Genomic DNA, 27,967 nt, shown 5'->3' on the forward strand with positions numbered 1-27,967 from the left:
TTGGGATAGTGCTTCTCCCAGTGATTGCGCAAAGGTCAGCTTTATTTTGTCCCATTTAGGGGGCAAGGCCTTACAGTGGGCTAGGCCTTTGCATGCTCAAGGAGATGGGGTTTTGGATGATTCTACCTCCTTGCTTGTGAGGATGATGGATTTCTTTGGGGAACTCGTGCTTCAACCTCATTTTCTAACCCTCTGCTCAGTCTGCACCAGAGGGGGCGGAGTGGATTTCCCAAGTTTATCTCACTAGAGATAAGCCTGGGGGCAGCAAGCCAATGCTTGAGGGACAGTGTGCTAGCGAGGTCCCACGGTCTGCCATCTCAGTGGAGTTAGGGAATGGAGATCCATGTGGCAGCAAAGACGCAAGGGTTATTGATGTGTTAGAAACCACGGAAGTGCCTGAGAACAGTCACATAGGAATTAAGGTTTGTCCCCACAAAAAGGTGGCAGGATCAATGGCCCAATTGAAGTGCATCTACACCAATGCACGCAGCATGGGCAACAAACAGAAGGAGTTGGAAGCTACTGTGCAGCTGGAAAACTATGATGTAGTTGCAATCACAAAAACATGGTGGGATGACTCACACAACTGGAGTGCTGCAATGGATGGCTATAAACTCTTCAGAAGGGATAGGCAAGGAAGGAGAGGTGGTGGGGTAGCCCTGTATGTTAAGGAGTGTTTTGACTGTAGAGTTTGGCAATGGTGATGAAAGGGTTGAGTGTTTATGGGTAACGATCGGGGAAAGGCCAACAAGGCAGATATCATGGTGGGAGCCTGTTATAGACCACCCAACCAGGATGAAGAGGCAGATGAAATATTCTATAAGCAGCTAGGAGAAGTCTCAGGACTGCTAGCCCTTGTCCTCATGAGGGACTTCAATTTACCAGATGTCTGCTGGAAATAAAATACAGCAGAGAGGAAACAGTCCAGGAGGTTCCTGGAGTGTGTGGAAGATAACTTCCTGACACAGTTGGTGAGTGAGCTAACTAGGGCATAGTGATCATGAAATGATAGTTTTCAATTCTCAGAGAAGTAAGGAGGGGGGTCAGCAGAACTGCTACCTTGGACTTCCAGAGGGCAGACTCTGGCCTTTTTCAGACACTGGTTGACAGAGTCCTTTGGGAGGCAGTCCTGAAGAGCAAAGGAGTCCAGGAAGGCTGGACATTCTTCAAGAAGGAAATCTTAAAGGCACAGGAACAGGCCATCCCCATGTGCTGAAAGATGAGCTGGTGGGGAAGAAGACTGGCCTAGCTGAACAGGGAGCTTTGGCTGGAACTCAGGAAAAAAAAAAGAGAGTGTATGACCTTTGGAAGAAGGGGCAGGCAACTCAGGAGGACTTCAAAGATGTCGTGAGGTTATGCACAGAGAAAATTAGAAGGGCCAAAGCCCAACTAGCACTTAATCTGGCTACTGCTGTAAAAGACAATAAAAAATGTTTCTATAAATACATTAACAACAAAAGGAGGGCTAAGGATAATCTTCATTCTTTATTGGATGTGGGGGGAAACATAGTGACAAAGGATGAGGAACTTCTTTGCCTCAGTCTTTAATAGTAAGGCCAGTTGTTCTCGGGGTACCCAGCCCCCTGAGCTGGAAGACAGGGACAAGGAGCAGGATGAAGTCCCCATAATCCAAGGGGAAATGGTTAGCAACCTGCTACACCACTTAGACATACACAAGTCTATGGGGCCAGATGGGATCTAGCCAAGGGTATGGAGGGAGCTGGTAGAAGTGCTCACCAAGCCACTTTCCATCATTTATCAGCAGTCCTGGCTAACTGGGGAAGTCCCAGTTGACTGGAGGTTAGCAAATGTGACACCCATCTATAAGAAGGGCCAGAAGGAGGATCCGGGGAACTACAGGCCTGTCAGTCTGACCTTGGTGCTGGGGAAGGTTATGGAGCAGATCATCTTCAGTGCCACCACACGGCACGTACAGGACAAGCAGGTGATCAGGCCCAGTCAGCATGGGTTTATGAAAGGCAAGTCCTGCTTGACCAACCTGATCTTCTTCTATGACAAGGTGACCCACTTAGTGGACGAGGGAAAGGCTGTGGATGTTGTTTACCTGGACTTCAGTAAAACCTTTGACATCGGTTCCTACAGCATTCTCCTGGAGAAACTGGATGCTCATGGCTTGGACGGGCATACTCTTTGCTGGGTAAAAACCTGGCTGGATGGCTGGGCCCAAAGAGTTGTGGTGAATGGAGTTAAATCCAGTTGGTGGCCAGTCACAAGTGGTGTTCCCCAGGGCTCAGTATTGGAGCCAGTTCTGTTTAATATCTTTATCGATGATCTGGATGAGGGGATCGAGTGCACCCTTAGTAAGTTTGCAGACGACACCAAGTTGGGAGGCAGGGCGGATCTGCTTGAGGGTAGGAAGGCTCTACAGAGGGATCTGGACAGGCTGGATCGATGGGCCGAGGCCAATTGTATGAAGTTCAACAAGGCCAAGTGCCGGGTCCTGCACTTGGGTCACAGCAACCCCATGCAGCACTACAGGCTTGGGGAAGAGCAGCTGGAAAGCTGCCCAGCTTAAAATGACCTGGGGGTGCTGGTTGACAGCTGGCTGAATATGAGCCAGTAGTGTGCCCAGGTGGCCAAAAAGGTCAATAGCATCCTGGCTTGTATCAGAAATAGTGTGGCCAGCAGGACTAGGGAAGTGATTGTCCCCCTGTACTCGGCACTGGTGAGGCCGCACCTCGAATACTGTGTTCAGTTTTGGGCCCCTCACTACAAGGAAGACATTGAGGTGCTGGAGCGTGTCCAAAGAAGGGCAATGAAGTTAGTGAAGGGTCTAGAGCACAAGTCTTATGAGGAGCGGCTGAAGGAACTGGGGTTGTTTAGCCTGGAGAAAAGGAGGCTGAGGGGAGACCTTATAACTCTCTATAACTACCTGAAAGTAGCAAGGTGGGTGTCAGTCTCTTTGCCCAAGTAACAAGAGGTAGGACAAGAGCAAACAGCCTCAAGTTGTGCCGGGGGAGGTTTAGATTGGATATTAGGAAAAATTTCTTCAGTGAAAGGGTTGTCAAGCATTGGAATGGGCTGCCCAGGAAAGTGGTTGAGTCACCATCCCTGGAGGTATTTAAAAGATATGTAGGTATGGCATTTAGGGAGATGGTTTAGTGCTAGACTTGGCAGTGTTAGGTTTACAGTTGGACTCGATGATCTTAAAGGTCTTTTCCAACCCAAATGATTCTATGATTCTATGTCAATCCACATGTTGTCAGAGCTGAACTGTGGGGATGACCCTTTGTTACACCTCTATATTCTTGATTTGGCCAGTGACATCTGTAGAGATGTAGCACGGGGGTTGGCACTGTCAGATTTGCAGGCTTCCATTAAACATGCATCTGAAGGGGTGTAGCTCCTGCTCTTGCCTGGTTCTGCTCTGACTTCGGTCCCCGTTCCCGCCGGAGGCCCTCTCTGCTTGGCAGGGGGGCAGAACAGGCATCGGGGTGGGGGAAGCAATGCAAAGAGGGGCAGGGTTTGCCTGGTACACTTCTCCCCCTGCTGAGGACTCAGCAGAGAAGAGGGTTGGTTTGGCTATCTTTGGGGACAGTTGGGATTTTCTGCCCTTTTCTGAATCGCCCCTTTCAGCACCCACCATTGTGGAGTCAGGAAACTGAGGGGGAACCCACCACGGGGGCAAGGGGAGGGGGTCCCAGTGAGTGGCAGACCCTGCTTCTGCAGCTCTCTGTCGCCTCAGGATGCTGGGAGTTTATTTCTTTTTCTGTCCTCTCTATGCCCTTTTACCCAATCATCCTGGGCATGGCTTGGTTAATCCGGCATGATCCAATGGTTCATTGTGATAGCATATTTCCATACATTCTGTATGGTATGTCTAAATATTTTGATGGTTTTAATATTTTGTACCAGCTGTGGAAACTGGTTTGCTGCTAGATGACTGTAAAAGTGAGATTTGGTAAATAATTATTAGAAATCTTATCCTAACACTATGATTGAAATGATAGACAAAAGTATAGCCAAGCAATTAACTAGTAGAGGTAGTTACTCCTAAGTTTGGCAGTTCTCGGCTCTTATGACTAGATGTTCCTGTACGCTAGATGAGAACAATGTTGAAACTGACCATATGTGACTGAAACTGTGTTAAGCTCCAAAATCAAAGAACAAGGACTTGAAAGTCAGCCAACAGAATTTCAAATGGGTCAGTGGTCGTAAAGGCAGCCATTACATGAAGGACCATTGCGCGTGATCGGATGTAGGCAGTACTAAGATAATCAGTTGCAATTATTTTTATGTATATGTATACTAATCTGATGAATATGCAATTAGTTATTCTATATAACCTGCTAGTGCTAAAGCTGTGGTATGCATGCTAGGTGGAATTATCCCCTGTGCATCCAGTGCTGCAATAAAGAATGCCTGCTTTCTAAAAGTCCAAAACGAGTCTTAGAGAGTTTCTTCAACCGGCTTTTCGGTATCAGTTGGGCACAGAGATGAATTTACCTTCCTGCCGCTGAGGCGGGGGCTGCTCCTGCTCTCCCTCCTCCTGCCATGGCCGGCGGGGTACAGGGGGCTCTGGCAGCGGTAGTTGGCCAGGGTTCCAGGCTAGTGCCTGCCGGGTGTCCCCGAGTCATCTGCTGGTTGTTGGGGGCGCTGCCGCCAGAAGTTATGGATTTTTGCACGTCTTTGAGCAAAAGCAAGTAGCGACCCTACCCTCTGCCCCCCCATCAGGTGTATCATTGGTCTATAGTGCTGTTACCAGACGCTCCTCTCCCCTTGGGTCGTATCTATCCTCTGTCACGGCCAGAGGTGGTGGCCTTGACAGCTTATAGTGAGGATGGCTTAGCCCAGGGTTTTATTCGATACTCCACCCCTTGGTGCCCTTGTATTTTTTTGTAAAGAAGGATGGAGACTTGAGGCCATGTGTGGACTACTGGGGATGGGGTGGAAATTGTAATGGAAATACCTTTAAATTGTTGTAACCCATACCACCACCCGAAACACCATCCTGAGCCTTGAAAAGCATGGTCTGTGGCAGCACAGCACCCCAGAAAGAATTGAGTCAGACAATGGGACTCATTTTCCTAAACAACCTCATAGACACCTGGGCCAAGGAACATGGTATTGATTGTATCACATCCCCTATCACGCACCAGCCTCTGGGAAGATTGAACAATACAATGGACTATTACAACTTATACTGAGAGCCATGGGTGCTGGGATATTCAAGCACTGGGATGCAAATTTAGCAGAAGCCATGTGGCTGATAACACCAGAGGATCTGCTAACTGACCTGGCCCTGCACAAACAAAACCCCTACCTACTGCAGAAGGAGATAAGGTCCCCGTACTGCACATAAGGAACTGGCTGGGAAAAACGGCATGGGTTACTCCTTTCAATTGCACTTGGTAGGTAATGCGGAAGGATGGGGAAATCCAATGTGTACCTGTGGCAGTACACCCGCCCCAATAGGAAACAAAACCTCTCCAGGCAGGGAGGAGAGGAAAAAAAACCCATACCCTAGAGGCCGCAGATTGAAAATTGAACTGACCAATCGAGATGCGCCAGGTATACTGAAGTGACCTTTTGGCCAATAGGGATTAAATGACCACAGATCATATTTGACAAGGGTATAAAGGGGGTCCCGCTGCAGGACATTTTGAGTCAGTCCTCCTCAGAGCAGCAGGTCTGCAGTCAGGGACTCTCCCCTTGGGTCGGGACGCTGCCCGGGGTAACTCCTCGAGGTTGAGAGCCCTCATCTTTTAGGTGAGTGACATGCGTAGTTTGCATCATCATTTTAAATCTTAAGAATTCTTAAGTTGGCTGTGTAGTACTCATTCCCCCTACATCATTGAGCCTGTGGTTTACAAATGTTACTGGAGTTCTAACTAACTTTTTACTGAAGAATAAAGCTGAGCGTTGACACCTGTTGGATTTGATTGTGCGTGCCTCTGTAACATTTTAAGTTGGCATAGTCGGCAGGATGGTGTTAATAGAGGGATTATTATGGAAGCACGGCTGTAGCCCTTCCCCCCCCAGAGATAGAATGGGCAAGGGAGCAGACACGTCTATTGGAATGAAACATTGAAATTATGCTAGCACAAGCAAAAAAAACCCACCCTAGTATTACCCAAATCTGAAAGTTAATGATGGGTACGGACCCTGAGGATTGGGATGGGGACATCTGGGGAGACTCTGATGAAAACAGCTCTGAAGAGATAGAGGAATTGGAGGAAAGGGACATGCGACGCCTTATTAAAACAGAAAGGCACACGGGTCCACACGGTGGGAGCCCCCGAACCACTATTCGCACAACCCCTTGGTCGGGACCCAAACTCAGCAAGCTAGGTTTTCATGCAAGCTGGGCGAAACCAAAACTGAAGCATTTGTGGAGAGTTTCTTTAATGGGGGAGATTGGATATTATTGAGTGATAGCAAAGCGAGAGGTTACTGGGGACCGGGAGTGTTCCTGAGTGACGGACCGGCGGGTGATCAGTCGATAACGTCCTGAGTAGCTTACTGGGCTGGGGGTGTGGACCCCAGGGAGAGACGAGAACCTATTACTATCCGGGTAAAGGGACTGTCGGAGTTAACGGAGGGAGTGCAAAAAGCCGCCTGTGTTCAGGCTATGTATGATAGAGGGCAGCAAGGGATACCGATGACTGCACCGGTGGACCCCCGCCACCTCAGACCCCTTATTAGAGGTCTGCCGGACGCTTTAAAGATACACGTCCAGTCCGTCAGAGAAAGAATCCAGGGGGCCATTGAACGCAATCAGCAGAACCCCCAGAGGCCGCCCGCGCACGTGATGACCTGGGCGGAAGTACAGCACAGCATAGTAGTTCACGGGCGCGAGATGGGATGGGCGGAGCCGAGCGGTGGCACGGAGGGCAGCAGGAAGGTCCGGCCAGCCAGTTGTAAACTCCGCCCTGAGCGGTCTCAGCCGGTCGGGTCGGAACTACGATCCCAGAAGGAACGCTCTCTGGAGGAAGGCACCGGCGCTGGGGGCACGCCGAGCCGTGCTGCACGGGCAGTCCACTGACGACATCCGGGAGTGGAATTGCTGGAGGGGAAAGCTAGAGACCAAAGGGAAGCGCCAGCAACCCCGCCCCCTCGGGAAGAGAAACGCGACCCTTTCGCGGCACTGCGAGAGGAACTGGAAGGGCTGAAAAACTAGAAGCTGCGGTTTGGGGTTCAAGGCCGCCCAGTCCGCATGGTGAATACCTGCCAATGGTCTGCTGATAAAGAGCCTTATATACACATTCCTGTGGGTCCAAGACGGATAAGTTTAGAATTCTTAATCGATACATGGAGCCCAAATTAGTGTTTTAAATGAACGACAAGCTAGTGAGCTGGGAATGAAACCATCGAGAAAGGGTATAAACATTATAGGAGTGACAGGGGCGACAGAAAAATGCCCCATAGCTCGAACTCAATTTTGGTTACTGGGGGAAAAGAGAATGACAGCTGTGGAAGTGACTTTAAGCCCCTATGAGGGAAATATACTGGGATTTGATGTGCTGGCAGGCAAACAATGGTACCTACCCAATGGCAGGGTGTGGAGCTTCGGAGTCAGGGAGGCAGAGGCTATCCATGTGAGAACATTGCAGGTTGCTCCTGCACTACTGCAATCTAAAGTAACCTGTGTCCCCCAATACCCACTTCAAGCCGCGGCCAAATGGGGCATTTCGGAAGTAATTAATGATCTGGAGAAAAGAGAGATCATGTCGCACACATTCCCCTTATAATTGTTCTGTTTGGCCAGTCCACAAATCAGATGGAAGGTGGCAACTAAGAATTGATTACAGGAGATTGAACAGTAATACCCCCACCATTAACCGCTGCTGTTCCAAGTATTACCTCAGTAATAACAGCAATACAGGCCGTGGCCCACCCATGGATGGCTGCTTTAGATGTCAAGGATATGTTTTTTATGGTTCCCCTAAGGGAAGAGGACAAACCCCAGTTCACCTTCCCTTGGGAAGGGACACAATACACTTTTAATCGACTTCCCCAGGGATATAAGCACTCCCCCACTATTGCCCACAATGCTTTAGCCAAGCTCCTTGATGGTGTGGAAGTACCATCAGGCATTCACATATATCAATATATAGATGATATCCTCATCGGTGGGGATAACAAGGAACAGGTAGGGCAAGTGGCTGAGGCTATCTGGAATCTGTTAGTCAAGAATGGGCTAGACGTTCCATCTTCTAAATGTCAAGGTCCTGGACAAGAAGTCAAATTCCTGGGGGCATGGTGGATAGCTGGAGTAGTTGTGGTACCTGACGATACTCTATCAGCTATTGAAAAGGGACAGACTCCAGGCAATAAAACGGAATTACAACAGCTGTTAGGTACTTTGGGCTACTGGAGAAAACATACACCAGGGTTTTCAGTGATTGCCCGCCCTCTTTATGACTTGCCCCGAAAGAACAGGAAATGGAATTGGACTTTGCAACATATGGAAGCCCTTAACACTCTGAAAGATGAGCTTAAGGCTTATCAGAGACTAGGCCCATTGCACCAGTGAGATCCATTAAGGGTGGAATGGGGATTCACTGAACGTGCCTCATACTGTGGCGTGTTTCAAAAGGGGCCACAGGGACCAGCTAGACCGTTATTATTCTCTTCCACTTCATTTAAAGAGACTGAGCAACGATATTCAGATTGGGAGAAGGGGGTCCTTTCCCTCACTAGAGCAGTTAAAGAGGCTGAAAAGCTGCGTACCTCACAGGATGTTATAGTACAGGGTCCTTTCCCTCTCTTAAATTCAATCCTCAGTGGGTCACCTCCTCCCGAGGGAGTAGCCCAAAAGGCCACAGTTAGGAAATGGTATGCATACCTAGAAGGGATAAGCCAATTGCTCCCACTAAAGGAGGGTCCGACTAAGGTTTTCAAACTATAGCAACCTGTGAACCCTGATCCGACCTTGTTGGGTTGACCTTATAAACCTTCTCTGATTGAGGAGGCACCCGAATTTGTGGCAGGCTCAGATGTGCAGGGAGTGTGGTTCACTGATGTGTCTGCCCATCGAGTGAGATCAAAATGGCACTATAAAGCAGTGTCATTGGAAATTGGTACTGGGAAGACAGTTGAGGAAGAGGGTGAAGGTAGTGCACAAGTAGGAGAACTACGGGCTTTATTACTGGTCGTAGAGAATGGTGCTACCATCATCTATACTGACTCTTACGCAACCTTTAAGGGCGCTACAGAGTGGATATGTCAGTGGGAATCTAGTAAGTGGGAAGTAGGTCGTGTGAAAGCGTGGAGGACAGAGGACTGGCAATGTCTCCTGGCAATAGGGAGATCCCGACCTTTACGGGTGGGATGGGTGAAGGGACATGCTAGGCATGGAACGCCAGCTGCGAAATGGAATCAGCAGGTGGACCACCTGGCCCAAATCAGGATGGTCACCAGTGAGAAGGAAGATTGGGATAGACTAGCTGAATGGTTGCATATCAAGCGAGGCCACTCAGGGAAAGCAGGTCTCTATTATGAATGCCTATCTCAGGGTTGGCCAGTGTCTATGAAAACCTGTGAATCAATTCTCACAGCTTGCCCGCAATGCCAAATAAGGGTTAAGGCTAATCACCCAAACCAAGCTCCAGCCCAGCATATCAGGCAAGGCAAGGCTCTTTGGAGCACGTGGCAGGTGGATTACATTGGTCCTCTGAAACCATCCCATGGGAGGAAATATATTTTGGTAGGAGTGGAGGTAGTATCAGGATTGTCTATGGCAACGGCTGTTGGCACAGCTTCTGGAGACCAGACAGTCCAGGCTTTGCGAGAATGGTTTGGTATTCTACCTATTCCTGAATGTATTCAAAGTGATAATGGGGCACATTTCACAGCCACAGTGGTACAAGACTGGGCGCAAGGGGAAGGCATCAAATGGGTGTTTCACACCCCATATTACCCCCAAGCTAATGGTATAGTTGAGCGAACCAATGGCTTGATCAAAAAACATGCTGATGTCTCACGCCATAACTGGGACACACATTTAGCACAGGCAGTTTTTACTGTTAGTAACCGATGGGGAAATTACGGTAGTCCAAAAATTCAAGCATTTGGTCCTACAGGACCATTAAGGGGCAAGGACTCTATACCAGACAACCAGAGACACCAGTTCCCACTGGAGACATATGTGGGCCAACCTGTCATGGTGAAACTGCCCTCCATTGATATTGTTCCTATGACCTTAGCAAAACCCAGAGGCCTGTATGCCTGGGAAGCCTTAGACGGGAACGGAAAGACTCACCGCATCAGTGCCTGGTGGATAATCCTAGACTTCTAACCCTGTGACCCGGTTTTAAGACCAAGGCCTAGTTTGTGCTTTTTTACAGGACCATGAAGAAACGAGCCATTCCAGTGCTTCTACCAGTAGCGATGACGGTGGCAGGCGTGGATGGTGAAGATCTGGCTGATAATGTCGTGGCAAAAATGATGGACATTAATATATCGTGACCCCTTGAGCTCACATGGGAGCAATGTAACAATTATAGTTGGAGTTTCAGATTGTATGGGGGAGGAGGTTATACTCATGTTGTTTATAGTTGGTCACCAGATGCGACTACCCTCCAACTAGCCCATGAGATCACAGGGTGGAGTTGGAACGGTACTACACTATGCCCTGAAATTCCATAGGGGGACTATGTATGATACCCAAGAAAACACTGACAGAGCACTCTAGAACCGATTTTACAGCTATCAACCTTAGCCAATGCTACATCTAACAATTTGGGGACTCTCAAACAATCGGTTATAACATACTGGTAAAATGACTATCAAAATCGGGCTGTATTGGATTTGATGCTAATGAAAGAGAAGGGTGTATGTGAAGTTTTGAACCTGTCGATGGACAACTGCTGTGTTCACTCCAAACGTGTCAATGTAGCTTCAAGACTGAATCAATGAGATAATATGGCAAGAGATTCAGAGGCAATTGCTTGTGCATCAGGGTCCAACTGGTTGGGAAAAGTTTTGATATGTTCAGATTTTCTTTCATGGGGTGGATGACCAGCCTTCTCCAATCTTTAATAATGCTTGTAGTTATGATTACTGTAATCTATATTGCAATAAGTTCTATCAAACACATGGTAGTGAAGCCTGTACTAACGGTTAAGTATACTCCCTTAGGACCTGTTCGTGCACTGGATATTCCTGTGTCAGATATTCCACTTTAATTCTAGACCAGAATGGAATGATGACCCACAATGAGCATCAAATTCATCAGACTGCGCTCCTTTTTAACTTTGGAGGCAAGAGGTGACTGTACCACCACTCCAAGGAAACCAGTCGAATCGTGACTGTGGTCACGGGGTGGATTGTGTGGCAGTACACCCACACCCACACCCAACAGGAAACAAAACTTCTCCAGGCAGGGAGGAGAGGAAAAAAAAAACCCAAACCCTAGAGGCCGCAGGTTGAAATTTGAACTGGCCAATTGATATGTGCCAGGTACACTGAGGTGACCCTCCTGGCCAATAGGGATTAAATGACCACAGGTCAGATTTGACAGGGGTATAAACAGGGTCCCGCCGGAGGACATGTGGGCAGTCCTCCTCGGAGCAGTGGGTCTGCAGTCAGGGACTCCCCCTTAGGTCAAGGCACCGCCCGAGGTAACTCCTCAAGGGAGAGAGCCGTCAGCTTTTAGGTGAGTGATAAGCATGTTTTGGAGCCATCATATTTAAATCTTAAGGATTCTTGAGTCAGCTGTGTAGTATTAATTCTCTTTACATCATTGATCCTGCGGTTCAGAAATGTTACCGGACTTCTAACTAACATTTTACTGAAGAATAAATCTGAGTTTTAACACCTGTTGGATTTGATTGTGTGAGCCTCCATAACAATGGGACAATTACATACTGATTATGCGGGCAACAGTAACTGATTGGTCTACACAACTGTATTGTAACATATATAAACCCTGCTTTCCTGTGTATCAGAGTCCTCCATGCATTAGGCTGGGGCACCCCTGTGTGCATAGCTAAAATAAGAGAATAAATTCCCTTGGCAATTCTATGGTAAGCATCCTTGTGTCCCTCCTCAGCTGGTGAAGAACTGACTTTTACACCCCTGACGACTCCCTTGAGCCATTTCCCTTGAGCAGTTGTGGCATATGCATTTTCTTCTTCAAGCACAGCTGGAAAAAGCAAAGGCTGCTTAACAAAGACTACGCAGATAGATGTTGGTGACCAGCACCAGGCTTTGCAGCTGGGGACTATGTTCTGTTATCTGGTGAACATGTTCATTTGGTGCTTTTTTTTCTAATTTAGACTACTGTTATCTTGGCCTATATAAAATCGTGCCCAGGTTAGTCCAGTCGTGTTTTTTCTGCAGCTTCCACATGCTCTCAAGATTCACCCTGTTGTTCACATCTCCCTATTAAAACCCATTCACCCAGATCCCTTCTAGCGGCAACCTTGACCTCCGCCTCCAATTACAGTCCAGGGCCAGAGAGAATATCACGTCTGGGCTATTTTGGATTCCAGGATATCCTGGGGTACCCTGCAGTTTTTGATTGATTGGGCAGGGTATGGCCCAGAGGACTATTCCTGGGAGCTGCGTCAGAGGTGCATACCCCAGCTAAGGTTCAGGCTTTTCATATCCATTATTCTGCTAAGCCAGGTCCACTGAAGGGTGTGGGGGCACACCCTTGGTGAGGGGGTGGGGATGGTGTCAGGTTTATGCTTGTAGTTGTTCAAAGGAGATGATGTCTACATGTGCCCTTGGTTTGTTATCAGAAGAGCTAATAAAACTGGCTAGCAGGCAGAGGTCAGCGTCTTTGAGCTATTACTTGCCTAGAGTCTTTGAATCATATGTCTTTGTCTCTCATTTTGGGCCTGCCCTGACAATTATAGATTTTTGGCTAACAGAACAGAGCAGAAGTTGTACTGTACAAATTAGAATTATCTGGAACTTTTTTCCTTTCACCCTTGTTCCAAAAGCAGCATTAAATAAGTGGTTTATCTTGCAAAAAGAAAGATTAGTCACTTAATGTTTCTGAAACCACAGATAACCCAATGTGAGAAGACTTAAGTATACAAGAAGTTCACATCTGCAGCTTTAAAACAGCAACTTGAGAAACAGCAAGAGTCATCCCTCACCTTGATTCTGCTGACAGCCTCTTGTGCCTGCATCATTCTCACATTCTTGGAGGGAGTTTTGTCAGAAAGGAGTTGAGTGGAGCCGAGGTAATTGGCAGCAAAAATTATTCCATCAATCAAGTCTTCAGGATCACAAGGTCCAGGAACTCCAAATACAGGGGGGAAAAATCACATTAAACCATGGTAAAAAAAAATAAAAATATTCTGACTACTTGAGCCTGTACCTAAGAGCTGTAAATGCTCCTCTGAACTACTTCACTTTAGCATGATTGCATGACAAACAGTACTTTTAATCAAGGCATACAAAACACCGAGCATGTCTTCTCAATACCTCTCCAGCAGAAACTAATTGCTAATTCAATTTCTCACAATAGATCATTCTCCTATAAGGCAGGGTTCACTCTAGAGCAAAATAACCTCTTTAGTTTTGTTCTTACATAGAAACAAGAATATTTAAATTGTTCGCTCAGCACTTGGAACAGGTAGTGGAATCTCCTCAAGAGTGCTTTACAATTATGATACACCCACACACAATAGAGGAGATCAATATTATCAAAATCACACTTGTTCCCAACAAGGGTATTGTGTTAGGGTGGGGAGGTGTTAAAAAGATTTTGATGGTAAATATACAGAACAAGGGCTCTTGTGTTTGGAAAAAGCTACCGTCTTAGTCCTGCAAGATACTTAATGACTTCAGCTCTCATCAGCTTCTGCGTAAAGATAAAAGTCAAAGTAAAAATCACCTCACAAGTCAGTACAGAGAAACATGTATAAAATACAGGTTTTCAGGTGTTTGGGAATTATATCTGCAGAAGACAGGGCTTTTCTCTCTATATGTTAAAATTCTCATGATCTGAGAAAAAGGAAGGTTTATGCAAGAAGCTTCTTATTTTGCTACAAGTAAGAAAAAAAAAAATCTATGTTCAAGGCCAGTGAAAATGTACAGATAATCATCATTTGAGCAAATTTGAGAGAATTGGTAAAATTGTCTATATTTTATCAAGAAGTATAAACTGGTTTTGCTCTCTGTTTTGCTAGGAACAAAACCTGATCCTTTTAGAACAGAGTTTTTAGTCAACTCGAGTTAGCCTGAGATTTAAGAGGTGCTAAAGCCTGAAGTTGAACATAACACAAAAATGCCAATTTTCTTCTAATTCACCAAAGATGACATTAACAAGGACTGATAACTTTACCCCCAAAAGAATATGTCATTATTAAGTTAATAAAAAAATTAGTAGCTAGAGCTAAATCTTAATCACACTCATAATACACACACAGATATGAGTAAATACACAAACTTTATCATGAAGCTTTCCCAATTTATGGCTTCTTTATAGATGAAAGTTTATGACTACTGATTTTGAGGTACCTTAAGTGTGCTCAATCTGTTCAGATACTACATAAATGGACACCCCCAAAAAATCAAAGTAATTATGGTCACTAGTCACTTTCAAGAATGAAACCCAAAGGAATGGAATTTATATTGTTAGGGCTGCAGGCAAATGATTGGGCCACTGATTAGGCTGTGGCCCAAGGTTCAGCTAATTGAACAGGATGTGGAAAACTAATGGCCGTGACATGAGAAATTGCTGGACGTGACAGGTAACAGAGTGAGAAGCTGCCAAAAGTTACAGGCAGCGCCATGGGGGATGGCTGGAGTGCACTGGTGGTTAAGGGGGAGCTACGTGAGACTTCACAGACACCTGACAGGGAGCACTGGGGGGCCTTTGGGGGAGTAGAATCTTGCAAGGCCAGCAGTGCCTGGGTAACTGTAGCATATAAGGCTGAGTGTGTAGAGACTGGTATCAGAAATACCAAATTTGGGTACAGATGTAGCAAAACAGACCAGTGGGGAAAAAGTAGAGGTGGGTTGTTTATTTGGGAGGAGACCAGGGTGGAGAATGGGGGGGATCAAGGTAGATGGGGAAGGGAAGTACAAGCATGGGAAAATGAAGAAAAGGGGATAGAAGAGGCTGGTCGCATGTAAGCTGGCTGCTAGTCAGTACACTTGTTTGACTGAGCCTTGTGCCTGATCACTGCAGTCTGTCCTGTCTTCTTATTAAATCCTTTTCCTTAATTAATTTTTCTGTGTGCTCTCACCCTTTATCCTATGTGAGCGCTGCAAGGTCTAAGTCCCAGCAACTGGAGAAGGGGCCACAAGTCACAGGGCCCATAGGTTTAGGTGCCAGCAACTGGAGGAATCAGGGTGTTTATATTTCCTTAATGAATTTTAATACTCTGTGTGTGTGAGTGTGTAATTTGCTAGCAAACATCAACCTGGACTAGCTGGCAAGTAGGAGACCTGCATCTGGAAAGACTCAAGGTGTGGGTGAGGGGCCCCAAGTCCAGGCATGGATATTACAAAGGGAGATACAAGGATGACAAAAAGGACAGCCAAGCAGTGGGAAAAAGGATAATAAAGTATGTAAATCATGCGATCTGTGGTGTTTGTGGCCCCCCATTGGGAACCCTGTGCTTGATCAGTCACTTGCAGTCTAAATCTGGACAATGAACAAAACCTGTTGTTCTGACCATATGATACATGTCAAACCTGATTCCATGATCAGGACAACTGGGGGGGGTTAGGGTGCTTTCCCTGGCTATCAGGGGAACACCCAGATGGGATAGAGTAAGCATCCTGATATCACTATGTTGGTGCCTGTTCCAGGCCTAAAGGCATCAGCATCTTACCAATCACTTCCAACCAACCACATAGCATCTAGAAGTGCTACATATTGGCATATTATTGCTCAAGCCCTGAAACTATACAGTATTTTAATTGCCGATATTTGTAACTCTATGCATAAAGGCCTTATCACTACTTCCATTACCAAACCCTTTATAGCATAGTTCTTGATCAAAATACAAAATCTTAAACATAGGGTGAAAGAGATACAGATAAGACTGGAAGCATATTCAAAAGCAGAGGGGAACATGTTTTATTTTTATGAGATGTGAAGAACAATACTGTTGTTCTGCAAGTGTGATCACAAGTCCCCTTCTGTACATTATGTTAGAGTATGAAATTATCTGCTGAATAAAAGTGTAGTGCAGGTGAAAGTTTTTCTCAGACTATCAATTACCTGCATAAAAATAGTGTGTTCAGTGTTTTAAGCAACTACCCACTGGACCAATATCTCAGAGAATGCTAAGAGATTTTTTTATTTGTTGGGGGGCAGGGTCACACTTTAAGATGGTCCATGACAGAGAGAGCTGTCTACCAGAGACAGATCCTTCATTGGTTTGAATTTCCAAACCTCAGCTAGTTTCAAAGCAATCTTATGTAATTTACACCAGTTCATCTGGTCACAGGTTCTAAAATATACAACATATACTTTTAAAGACTAAACCAATGCTAAAATTTACAGTCTAAAGACAGTACACTGTAAAGCAATCAAGGAATTCGAAGACATTCCAAATTAAATGGCATCAGCTTTTTTTTTTTTCCATTCTATAAAGCATAAGGGTTATTTAATCAGAGGATAAGTACCTGAAAATCAGTGCAAATTTCCTCCTACTTGCCCGCCAATTATATCTCAGTTTTGTGGAGATTTTGACTGTTTTGTCTAACCTCTATTCCTTATCAGACAACAAATTACTCTCTACACACATATTCACATACATTATGTGGGTTTTTTTAATCAGCAATTTAAATGATATCGATAACAACCCAGTAGAAAGGTGGCAGGAGCCATCAATAAAATGTTACAAAATAAGAGAGAGATTTTACTCAACTTCCAAAAAAGCCTACTAGGGTTTAATTCAAGTTCCAGGTTGGACACAGTTTAATCTAAATCAGTTCATCCAATCTTAGCAAGTTTTATGTTCTGCACATAAAAATAAAGTTATATACATTAAAAACATTGGAGTTCTTCATATGATGAAAAAACCTTAAGTTATGAAATATATCTTACCTTCAACATATGTTGGAAAAGAAGCCAAGCTTTTTCTGGACTGTAATCAAGACAAATAGGATTTCAAACAGAACAAAGTATGCTTAAATACACATTAAAAATCCCTCCATAAAAATGAAATCACAGTAATAGTTATTAGCAAAAGATGGTGAGAGTTTATTAGGAAAATATTTACTTTTAAATTAAAAGTCTGACCAATTATTATTTAGGGATAATAACCCTCTATGTTATATTCTATTAACACATTCATCAAGCAGGCAACACACTACATTATTTTGAATTAGCTCTTGGTGTTTGGCAACATGCTTCCTGACTACTAATTAGTGCTGTGCTCTCTTTAACAAACAGAAATATAGGAAAATACATAATCTCTCAAAGACATTTTCCAAATAAATACATATGGAGATATTTAAAATGGACCAATACTATTATTATTCATGACAAAAAGCATTGACCTGCTCTGTTAATTATGAACCAAATTTAATTACTTATTAGGATTGTTCTTGACAGGCTATGTAGCCACCTATATCTGCCAGAGTAAATGCATTTAATAACAGTCCTACACTGATTATGTTTATGCTGTAACAAGCACAAAAGCACATATAAACGTGCGTGATTTAGACAATGAAAACTGCAAGCAAGGTATTTATTCCTTGTTTGTTTAATCAAGTAAAGTCTCACTTTCATGAAAGGTGGACTAATAGAAAAAAACCCCAAAATGTCCATCCTACATTTGTAAACACACAGATTAAAATAATGCCTCATTTCCAATTGTAATTTTCTATGAAAGACTCTGTGGTAACAGTATAAACATCTAGAAATTATAACTTCAGGAAGACTCACCATTTTGTTATATTCAACAATATATAGATATGGGAGAATTTACTAAAGACAACTTTGTATAAAAACCATGGTAATAAGTATACTAAAGCATATGCTGCTATTAAACCTTTTTGAAATAAAAGGTTTGGATAAGCCAAGCATTACAAGATGTTGACAAACCTGAACCTCATTCTACAATGCATTAAATTTGGAGTAACTCATATATATATATATATATCTCAAAACAAGATCCATGTATGATCAGGATAAAGTCCAGTGTCTCAGAAGAGGTTCAGTTGCATTTACATATTCACATATATACCAAGTCATTTTCCTTTATGATAGGCAGTTTAACAGGTTCTGTATGCTTGTGACAAATCAATCACTTGGGAAGTGCACACTTACGTGACAGGTAAATGACTAATCCAGTGAGTCTTTTCCATTTATTTTTACAAGGATGCGAGGAAATAAGTAATATTTTTCATCCTACTACACTGTCCTCACTGTAAAATAATTGGTGGCAGAAAAACAAAAGGTACATGAAACAGAAAACAGAGCCTAGAGAACCTTAAAATATTTGGCCTTTCCTCATGAAAGAGAGTTGCTGAATTGTCCAGCAAAACCATGAAAGATCTTGTGGTGGATTTGGCAGTGTTAGGTTTATGGTTGGACTCAATGATCTTAAAAGTCTTTTCCAACCTAAATGATTCTATGATTCTTCTCAGAGACAACAACAGCAGAGAGAAATTTTTGACTAAGTAATGACTGCCTGCTGTCAAAATGGTTAAGGGAAATCAAGTGCTGAGAGAACACAAGCATTTATTTTCAAATCAGGATTGGCTGTTCTTTGGCTATTCAATCTGTTGCGATGACTTTATTTTTACTGCACCACCTATCCCCACTTCAATAATTGCATCCAATTGCTCCTACTGTGATGCTAGCAGAGATTCAATTAGCTGGATTCTGACAGGCCTAGAGAACAAAACAACTGTACACTTCCAGAAAATCAGAGGCAGCTTATCCACATAAGTATCCTTTTCAAAGCATACATATATTTTTTTTAAAAGACTCAAGGCCTAACCAAATTTTATGTATATAATTACAGGTTTGACAGATATTCAGTAATCTGACTAGCCAATAAAACTTAATTTCAGGATAAAGCTGTGTAAACTAACATCAAATTAATGTTTTTATTAGAAAGGCTCTACACAGTCAATTTTTTTCATTCATTATCCATGTCAAGAAACACTGATAAAACTAAAGCAATAACAAGGTATCAGATAACATTATTAAAAAAGGGAAATAAATTTTAATTATATATCCATGAGTAATAAAAAAATAGGTCATTAATGTTGAATTACTGTTTTTTTCCATCAACTGAACACTGTAAAATTTACATTTTAAATAAAGGTTTTGTTAAGACCTAAAAGTGTTTCCCAAAATGATGAGGCTTTGTCATTATTATTTTTGTAAGTGAGGTTCTAAACCAAGCAGTGTTGCTTATTTGTGTGGAAAAAAACCCAGCACCCCACAACACATCTGACTGAAACTACTCTGAAATTTATTACTTTTAACACTGTATGTGATCACATATTGAAAACTAAAATGGGTAGCATCTTGTTTGTTTTTTCCTTTGAGTAAGATTAATGATATCTAACAACTGTCAGCCTTTAGAATTGTCATAAAGCAACTACATTTGTAAACTTAATAAAGCCAGAGGCTTTAGCAAGCTATAATGACACAATCCAATACTGTTGAAGGCTTTGGTGCAGGATAAATTAAGGACAAAATTCCCATGTCTTCTGAAAGCTTCCATCCCCTTCTAAATGCAAGCATAGATTTAAATTAATATATATACACAGGCTACAAGCTTTTTTTCCCTTAGATGATAAAGAAGAAGAAAAAAAAAGAATGGAATAAGTCTTGTTTAAATTTCAACCAATATTTCTGGTTACAGTAGATTGGTTTATCCATTTGTAGAAGATATCATGCTGTTAGCTGATAGCTATGCACAAGTTATCTATCAGCAACTGTGTCTACTTGCTTACAGATCTCTGTTAACAAATCTAACATTGAAGTTTGAAAAAAAAAAATTCTCATCTCAGTGAGAAGCATTTCTCATCTCATCTCAGTGGAACTACTGCAGTGTGGAAACCTGCCAGGTACAGGCCTTGGGGAAAAAAAAAAAAAAAAAAAAAAAAGAAGTGTATAGCTTGCTTTCAAGGAGCCCAGAGTCAGGACTCCTAGATTCTAGTTTCAGTTCTGCCTGTGAATCATTGGCAGGCTATTGAGAAATCACTTACTTGTTCCTATGGGTCAGTTTGCCCATCAGTAAAATAGTAGGCAGCATTAAATTACTACACTGGAAGGGCCTATTCACCTGGCTGAGAAATGTTATTTTCTTTATGGCAAGATATTCTGCAGAGATAAGGAAGAGGGCTAGCTCCTCTTGCCCTGAATACAGAGGTGACGTTGGCAGCTGTTCCTCAATAAATCAATACCCTCTAGCCTGTTAAACAAGTGTTGTTGTGGCCAAACACAGAGTAAGGAATGCCCTCACAAATGGTCTTAGATATAGTATGTTATGCATTCAGTCAGACAGGGAGGCAAGCACAAAGGAAAAAGGTCAAATCAGTTTTTTCTTTTTGTTACTGTTTTGGTACAAGAGTGGAGATTAAACATGTACAAAGAGGTAAAAAAAATAGAAAGGCATAAGCAATACAGACAAGACGGTGGCTTTTAAAAAGATTGCACTACCTCTTTATTAGTGGAGGTCTCTGCTGTACTGCAGACATCCTGATGATGTTGCCTACTTGGTTCAGCACCCCAGGATGAAGAAGAATCAGGAGATAGAGACTAGACATGGTAAGAAAATAAAATTACATAATTTGAGTGACCGATGTAGAAATATCTCTGGTTTGGCAGTGGGAATAAGAAATTAGGAAAACACCAGAACATGACAAACACTTTCTGAAGTGTTATAGCTCTTCCTTTTCATTGCAATGATAATCCACAGTCTATTGGGATGTTGAGACTTATCTAAACAGCTAAATCATCACAGAAAACTTTTTTTCATTGTCAATAATCTATTAAATTAAACATGTTGAAAAATTAATAGCTTCCCTCAGTGGTGGACAACTGTGGTGGGTTGACCTCAGCCAGCTGCCACACACCCACCCAGCTGCTCTCTCACTCCCCCTCCTCAACAGAACAGGGGGAGAAGATGGAAAAGCTCATGGGTTGTGATAAAGACAGAAAGATCACTTACCAATTACTGTCACGGGCAAAACAGACTTGACTTGAGGAAAAGTCATTTAATTTACTGCCAATTAAAATAGATTTGGATGGTGAGAAACAAAGACAAATTAAAACAACATCTTCTCCCCACCCCTTTTTCCCAGGCTCAACTTCACTCCTTCATTCCTGACTCCTCTATTTCCCCACACCCTGAGCAATGCAGGGGGGATGGGGAACAGGGGATTTAGGTCAGTCCATAACAGTTCCTCTCCCCCACTCCTTCCTCCTTACACTTTTCCCCTGCTCCAGCATAGGTCCTCTCCACAAGCTGCAGTTCCTGTCAGGAACAATCTGCTCCAGCATGGTTTTTCCACAGGCCTCAGTTCCTTCAGGAAATATCTACCTGCTCTGGCATGGGGTCCTCCATAGACCCCAGTGTGGATATCTGCTCCGGCATGATCTCTTCCACAGGCTGCAGGGGAATATCTGCTCTGGAGCCTGGAGAACCTCCTCCTTCTCCTTCTTCTCTGACCTTGCTGTTCATACTACTGTTTTTCACTTTTTTTTTCCCCCCTCACTCCTCTGCTCATCATCTGGTGGTTTTGTCCTTTCTTAAATGTTTTCACAGAGGCACCACCAACTTCACTGATTGGCTCAGCTTCATCCTGCTGTGGGTCCATCAACAAGCTGGCTGGAACCAGCTGTGTCCAGCACAGGGCAGCCCCATACCTCTTCCCACAGACACCACCCCTGCAGTCCCCTGCCCACTACCAAAACTTTGACTAAATCTTAATGGAGAAACCATCTTTCAGACTATTTCCTGCACTCATTCACTATCATAAAGAATGTTCTTCTCTGTTCTAACTATAAAACCTCCATCAGGTATCATATACTTGGAAAAGTCATATTAGAAAAATAAAGCAAACAGCACAGAAAACCTGTATCATGAATTTTCTATCTCTATGTGATCCCCCAGCAAATACTTTGGTAAGCTGCTATGAGAAATGCTAGCATACTAATAGGAGACTCCTATGGAATGCTGCTAATACTAAAGAGCTATAGCTAGGTATCTAAAGTCAAGAATAGTAAGTACTTTAGTGCAAGTATGATACAAAAATACAGCATGTAAAAGAGTGTAAAGCTTTGACCCAGCAAGTATGTCAAAACCATATCTTTAGGAGATGTGGCAGTGCAGATGCCACAAGGTGAACCCTCAGAGGAAGCTTTAGTATTCAGTTATGCACACTGTTTGGGTTTTTTTGCCCAGCATCCCTGAAATTCTACAGTCTCCTTCAACATGGTAATCTTGGTCCTTGTTTTGCCAGATCAGTAGTTTTTCACTAATAGTAAAACAGTCAAATACTCTCCTTCTAGCTTCATAAGCAATTATTGCATTCCTTCTCTAAGCCAGCTAGTGTTATAACACTGTAATATGATTATATTTCTGCTTTGAGATGGCAGCAGCAATAACCCAGAAGCAAATTCTTGGCTGCATTCCCACCCCATCTTAAATCTTGAACTATATCAAATATTATACTACAAAATCTTATTTCTGCTGCTTTTTCTTCACAAAAACACAACAACAAAAAAAATCCACCCCACCCTCCTTTTCCTCATTTCTTGAAAAGGCCTATCTTGTATGTTTACTAAAAAGAAATTCCAGAATCACATTCAACTAATAGAGACTACCAAAGAGTTAGAAAGCAATTGTTTATACAGATGCATCCTAGGTAAACAGTAGCCCTTGCTGCTGCTTTTTTTTTTCTTTCACAACTGTGGGGCAAAAAAAGACATATAAAAAAGGTGATTTTGTGAAATGACACCTAGAATATGGGAATATACTTGCACTATGAAAATTATGAATCATCTATCACCCATAAGATCCCTCGCACTCTCACAAGGACTTTGAGAGAGTTATATACTTCCTAACTTACCATGTGATATAAAATGTTACAGTTCTGTGCTGACTCAACTGCACAAGTAGCATTTCCTATTGTGGTGGGTTGACCCTGGCTGGATGCCAGGTGCCCACCAAAGCAGTTCTATCACTCCCCCTCCTCAGCTGGACAGGGGAGAGAAAATATAACAAAGGGCTTGTGGGTCGAGATAAGAACAGGAGAGATCACTCACCAATTACCATCACGGGCAAAAAAGACTCGACTTGGGGAAAAATTAATTTAATTTATTACAAATCAAATCAGAGTAGGATAATGAGAATATAAAAATTAAATCTTAAAACACCTTCCCCCCACCCCTCCCTTCTTCCTGGGCTCAACTTCACTCCTGAGTTTCTCTACCTTCTCTCCTCCAGCAGCACAGGGGGGATGGAAATGGGGCTTGCAGTCAGCTCACCATACGTTGTCTCTGCTGCTCCTTCCTCCTCAGGGGGAAGATTCCTTACACTCTTCCCCTGCTCCAGCGTGGGGCCCCTCCCACAGGAGACAGTTCTCCATGAAATTATCCAACGTGAGTCATTCCCATGGGCTACAGTTCTTCACAAACTGCTCCAGCATGGGTCCCACGCAGGGTCAGAAATCCTGCCAGAAAACCTGCTACAGCGTGGGCTCCTCTCTCTCCATGAGTCCACAGGTCCTGCTAGGAGCCTGCTTCAGCACGGGGTTCCCACGGGGTCACAGCCTCCTTCGGGGGCACCCACCTGCTCCAGCGTGGGGTCCTCTACAGGCTGCAGGTGGATATCTGCTCCGCCATGGTCCTCCATGGGCTGCAGGGGGACAGCCTGCCTCACTATGGTCTTCACCACAGGCTGCAGGGGAAACTCTGCTCTGGCGCCTGGAGCATTTCCTCCCCTCCTTCTTCACTGACTTTGGTGTCTGCAGGGTTGTTTCTCTCACATGTTCTCGCTCCTCTCTCCGGCTGCAGTTTCTATTGTGCAGGGGTTTTTTCCCCCTTCTTAAATATGGTATCACAGAAGCACTACCATGATCGCTGATAGGCTCAGCCTTGGCCAGTGGTGGGTCTGTCCTGGAGCTGGCTGGCATTGGCTCTGTCGGACATAGGGGAAGCTTCTGGCATTTTCTCATCAAAACCTTGCCACCCAAACCCAATACACCTATTCCCTTAGGAAAACATTCCCATCACATTCCTATTCCCATTAGATACATAATACTGTTTATATTATGGTTAAACATAAAAGGTGTGAAATGCTGTCAACCTAACAATGACATCATATATAGATATTGGAAGACTGAGCTTTAAGCAGTAAGCAAAGACAAAAAAATAAAGCATACGATCCTTCAACACCAAATGTATCCACAAAGAATTCTCTGAAAGTCTGAAGGCTCTCATATTCATATGCCAAAATAATAATAAAACTTTTACATAAACTAATCTAATTGCTGACATATAGAAATTCAGCACTGTTTAAAATATGTTAATGGTTTTTCCAGCAGCATCACAAAAATCCTAAGCTAGTCTTGTCTACAGAATATTATTCTTATTGACCTATCAGAAAGATCATACAGCTGCCTTCTAGGAACTGTCTTTCCATGTTTGCTACAACAGTTTCTGAAAGAACTACTGCAGCCTGACCAATCCCCCTTCCTGCCCCAAATCCAAGCATCATAAAATCTACAGTGTGCTACAAGACGTGCAATTAGAGTTATTCCCAAAAATGCTTGTATGTCCAAGATTTGTCTTTGAAGAATAATTGCCTGTTTGTCTTCCTCAGAAAAATGAAAGCACAGAGGTACAATATACAACATACACTACAGCCCATAAGTAGCTTTTATACCAATAGCAAGAAATATTTGATAAATCATGGAGGACAGACAATTTACACAGCTACTTGAAAACACTATAAACTAATTTCTAAAGCAAATGTCCAATACAGCTTCTTTAAGAGTTAACAGAACTGCTTTAGAAGCCTAACTAAAACTTTGTCATGATACAAACAATAAATGAATGTCAGTCTTTCTACTATTACCATAGAGAACTTTGCTACTGACTTATAAAGCGCTTTTTTCCAGGAATCTTAATAATAATAAGCACCTGCAACCTTTTTTTTTCTCTTCCTTGAAGACCTACCTACATTTCACTTTTAGCCCAGTACATCCAAAATTTCTCCATCTTAATTGCATTGTTTCAGTGTAACAATGTGATCCACTTCACCTGAGAGTCCTTCACTGCCCTTTACAATGGGATTTAATAAAAAAACACATAATAGGAAAGACAATAGCACTGTGTTGCATCAAACCTATCCTGCTCAACCCAGTTGGTTAGAATGTCTTCTAATACTAAAATCTGCTCGGTTTAGAAGTGATGCTGTTTACCAATTTTTTTGCAGCAGTATATCTCAAGACCTATGATTTGTGCACTACATACATCTTCTATTTGTACCTTTAAATGCCTCCTTCCCATACTCAGCTAAGAGCATTCACAACATAAAATTTCCATATGGAGATAGCTCTTGCTGATCATTCTTCCTTAGGAGACTACTTTGAAGATATAGGCCCCTGCCCTCCCAGAGGGATGAGAAGTATATACCTAGGAGAACCATAGCCTTTTCTAAAGGGAATCCCTGTATGCCATTCTCTCTGATGTGTATATGTGCCAAAAAATCCATCCTGGTCTATCATGCATTATTCAGGAGGGCATGAACTGCACTTCTCCAGTTCTATGCACAGAATATCTAATCTAACTGCAGCTGCATAGTCTTTTCCATGCAGTGTCAATTTTTTTGCTGCTGTGCAAAATGAACCTGATACTATATTTAAAAATAGATGATACAAAACTGGGAGAAGTGACTGATACTCCAAAGGGTTGTGCTGCCATCCAGAGGGACCTTGACAAACTGAGAAATGGGCAGACAGGAACCTCACAGAGTTCAGCAAAGGGAAATGCCAAGTCCTGCACCTGGGAAGGAACAACCCCAGGCACCAAGACATGCTGGGAGCCACCCAGCTGGAAAGCAGCTTGGCAGAAAAAGACCTGGGGGGTCCTGATGGACATCAAGTTGAACATGAGCCAGCAATGTGCCTGCACAGCAAAGGCAGCCAAGAGCATCCTAGGATGCATTAGGAAGAGTGTCACCAGCAGACAGAAGGACGTGATCCTTCCCCTCTACTCAGCACTGGTGAGGCCACACCTGGCATCCTGTATCCAGTTCTGGACTCACCAGTACAAGAAAGACACAGACATACTGGAGTCAGTCAAGCAAAGGGCCATGAAGTCTATTAAGGGATTGGAGCATCTTTCATGCAAGGAGGGGATAAGAAAGCTGGGACTGATGCTCCTGGAGAAGGGAAGGATCAGGGGGGTCTTATCAATCTATATAAATAGCTGATGGGAGGGTGTAAAGACAACAGAGCCAGACTCTTCTCAGTAGTGCCCAGTGACAGGACAAGAGGCAATGGGCACAAACTGAAACATAGGAAATTCCATACTTTTTTTTATAAATACACCACGAGGGTCATTGAACACTGGAACAGATGGTGGAGTCTGCATCCTTCAAGATATTCAAAACCCAACTGGACAATATCCTGGGCAACCCACTCTAGCTGCCCCTGATGTGAGCAGGGGGGCTGAATGAGACAATCTCCAGTGGTCCCTTCCAACCTCTGATACTGTCCCTCACAGCGCCCTTCTGGACAAGTTGTCCAACTGTGAGATGAACAGGTACATGGTGCGCTGGGTGAAGAACTGGCTGAACAGCAAGGCTCAAAGGGTTGTAGTGAATGGGGTACATCTGGCTGGCGACCAGTCACCAGCGGTGTTCCTCAGGGTTCAATTCTAGGGCCAGTCCTGTTCAATATTTTTATTAAGGATCTGGATGCAGGAGTTGAATGCGCCCTTAGTAAGTAAGTTTGCTGATGATGCCAAACTGGGAGGTGCTGTTGAGTCTCTCGAGGGACAAGAGGCCTTGCAGAGGGATCTGGATAGACTGGAGCATTGGGCAATCATCGGTGGCATGAAATTTAACAAGAACAAATGCCGGATTCTGCACCTGGGATGGAGTAATGCTGGGCACAAGTATAGATTGGGAGAGGAGTGGCTGGAGAGCAGCCCTGCAGAAAGGGATCTGGGGGTGCTGGCTGACGGTAAGCTCAATATGAGTCAGCAGTGTGCCCTGGCAGCCAAGAGGACAAACCACATCCTGGGGTGCATCAAACACAGCATAACCAGCTGGTCAAGAGAGGTGATTATCCCTCTGTATTTAGCATTGTTGCGGCCTCACCTTGAGTACTGTGTGCAGTTCTGGGCCCCACAGTTTAAAAAAGATGTTAAGGTCCTTGAATGTGTCCAGAGGAGGGCAACAAAGCTGGTGAAAGGGCTAGAAGGCATGTCCTATGAGGAGCAGCTGAGGACACTGGGTTTGTCTAGTTTGGAGAAAAGGAGGCTGCAGGGTGACCTCATTGCTCTCTACAGCTTCCTGAGGAGGGGAAGTGGAGAGGGAGGTGCTGATCTCTTCTCCCTGGTATCCAGTGACAGGACGCGTGGGAATGGTTCAAAGCTGCATCAGGGGAGGTTCAGACTTGACATTAGGAAGCATTTATTTACCGAGAGGGTGGTCAAACACTGGAACAGTCTTCCTAGAGAGGTGGTCAATGCCCCATGCCTGTCAGTGTTTAAGAGGCATTTGGACATTGCCCTTAATAACATGCTGCAACTTTTGGTCAGCCATGAAGTGGTCAGGCAGTTGGACTAGATGATCATTGTAGGTCCCTTCCAACTGAAATAGTCTATTCTATTCTTGTATGATTCTATGAAAAGGAGGCACTTACGAGTCCATATCCAGTGATGGCCACGTCTTGCCTAAAAAATATTTCTGGTCAATGGAAGTTAGAAAGATAAGCAATCTGATCATTTCTCTTGAGTTAGGATTTTTCTCAAGCTTCAAACACATTTAGCCCAAGGATACTAACATATCTTTCAATTTTCCTCAAATGCACAAGTATACAACTG

At 43.7% G+C, this 27,967-nt stretch overlaps 2 protein-coding genes across 5 annotated transcripts in view; both read right to left on the reverse strand.

Annotated features, from left to right (window-relative positions):
* The window catches only part of LOC126035252 (amyloid-beta A4 precursor protein-binding family A member 1-like), a 157,435-nt gene that overhangs the window by 45,785 nt on the left and 83,683 nt on the right, over positions 1-27,967 (reverse strand). For 3 of the 4 annotated variants that reach the window (XM_049793583.1, XM_049793585.1, XM_049793582.1), the window contains exons 3-5: positions 20,567-20,665; positions 16,988-17,027; positions 13,074-13,219 (exon numbers count right to left, since the gene is read on the reverse strand). In XM_049793583.1, the coding sequence (XP_049649540.1) occupies positions 13,074-13,219; positions 16,988-17,027; positions 20,567-20,665 (285 nt within the window). The remainder of the gene's footprint in view (positions 1-13,073; positions 13,220-16,987; positions 17,028-20,566; positions 20,666-27,967) is intronic. The other variant, XM_049793584.1, reaches the window with a different exon arrangement.
* The window catches only part of LOC126035374 (uncharacterized), a 168,861-nt gene that overhangs the window by 8,157 nt on the left and 132,737 nt on the right, over positions 1-27,967 (reverse strand). The window lies entirely within an intron of this gene.

Source organism: Accipiter gentilis, chromosome W (genome assembly GCF_929443795.1).
Source record: "Accipiter gentilis chromosome W, bAccGen1.1, whole genome shotgun sequence".
In the NCBI taxonomy this organism is placed as follows: domain Eukaryota; kingdom Metazoa; phylum Chordata; class Aves; order Accipitriformes; family Accipitridae; genus Astur; species Astur gentilis.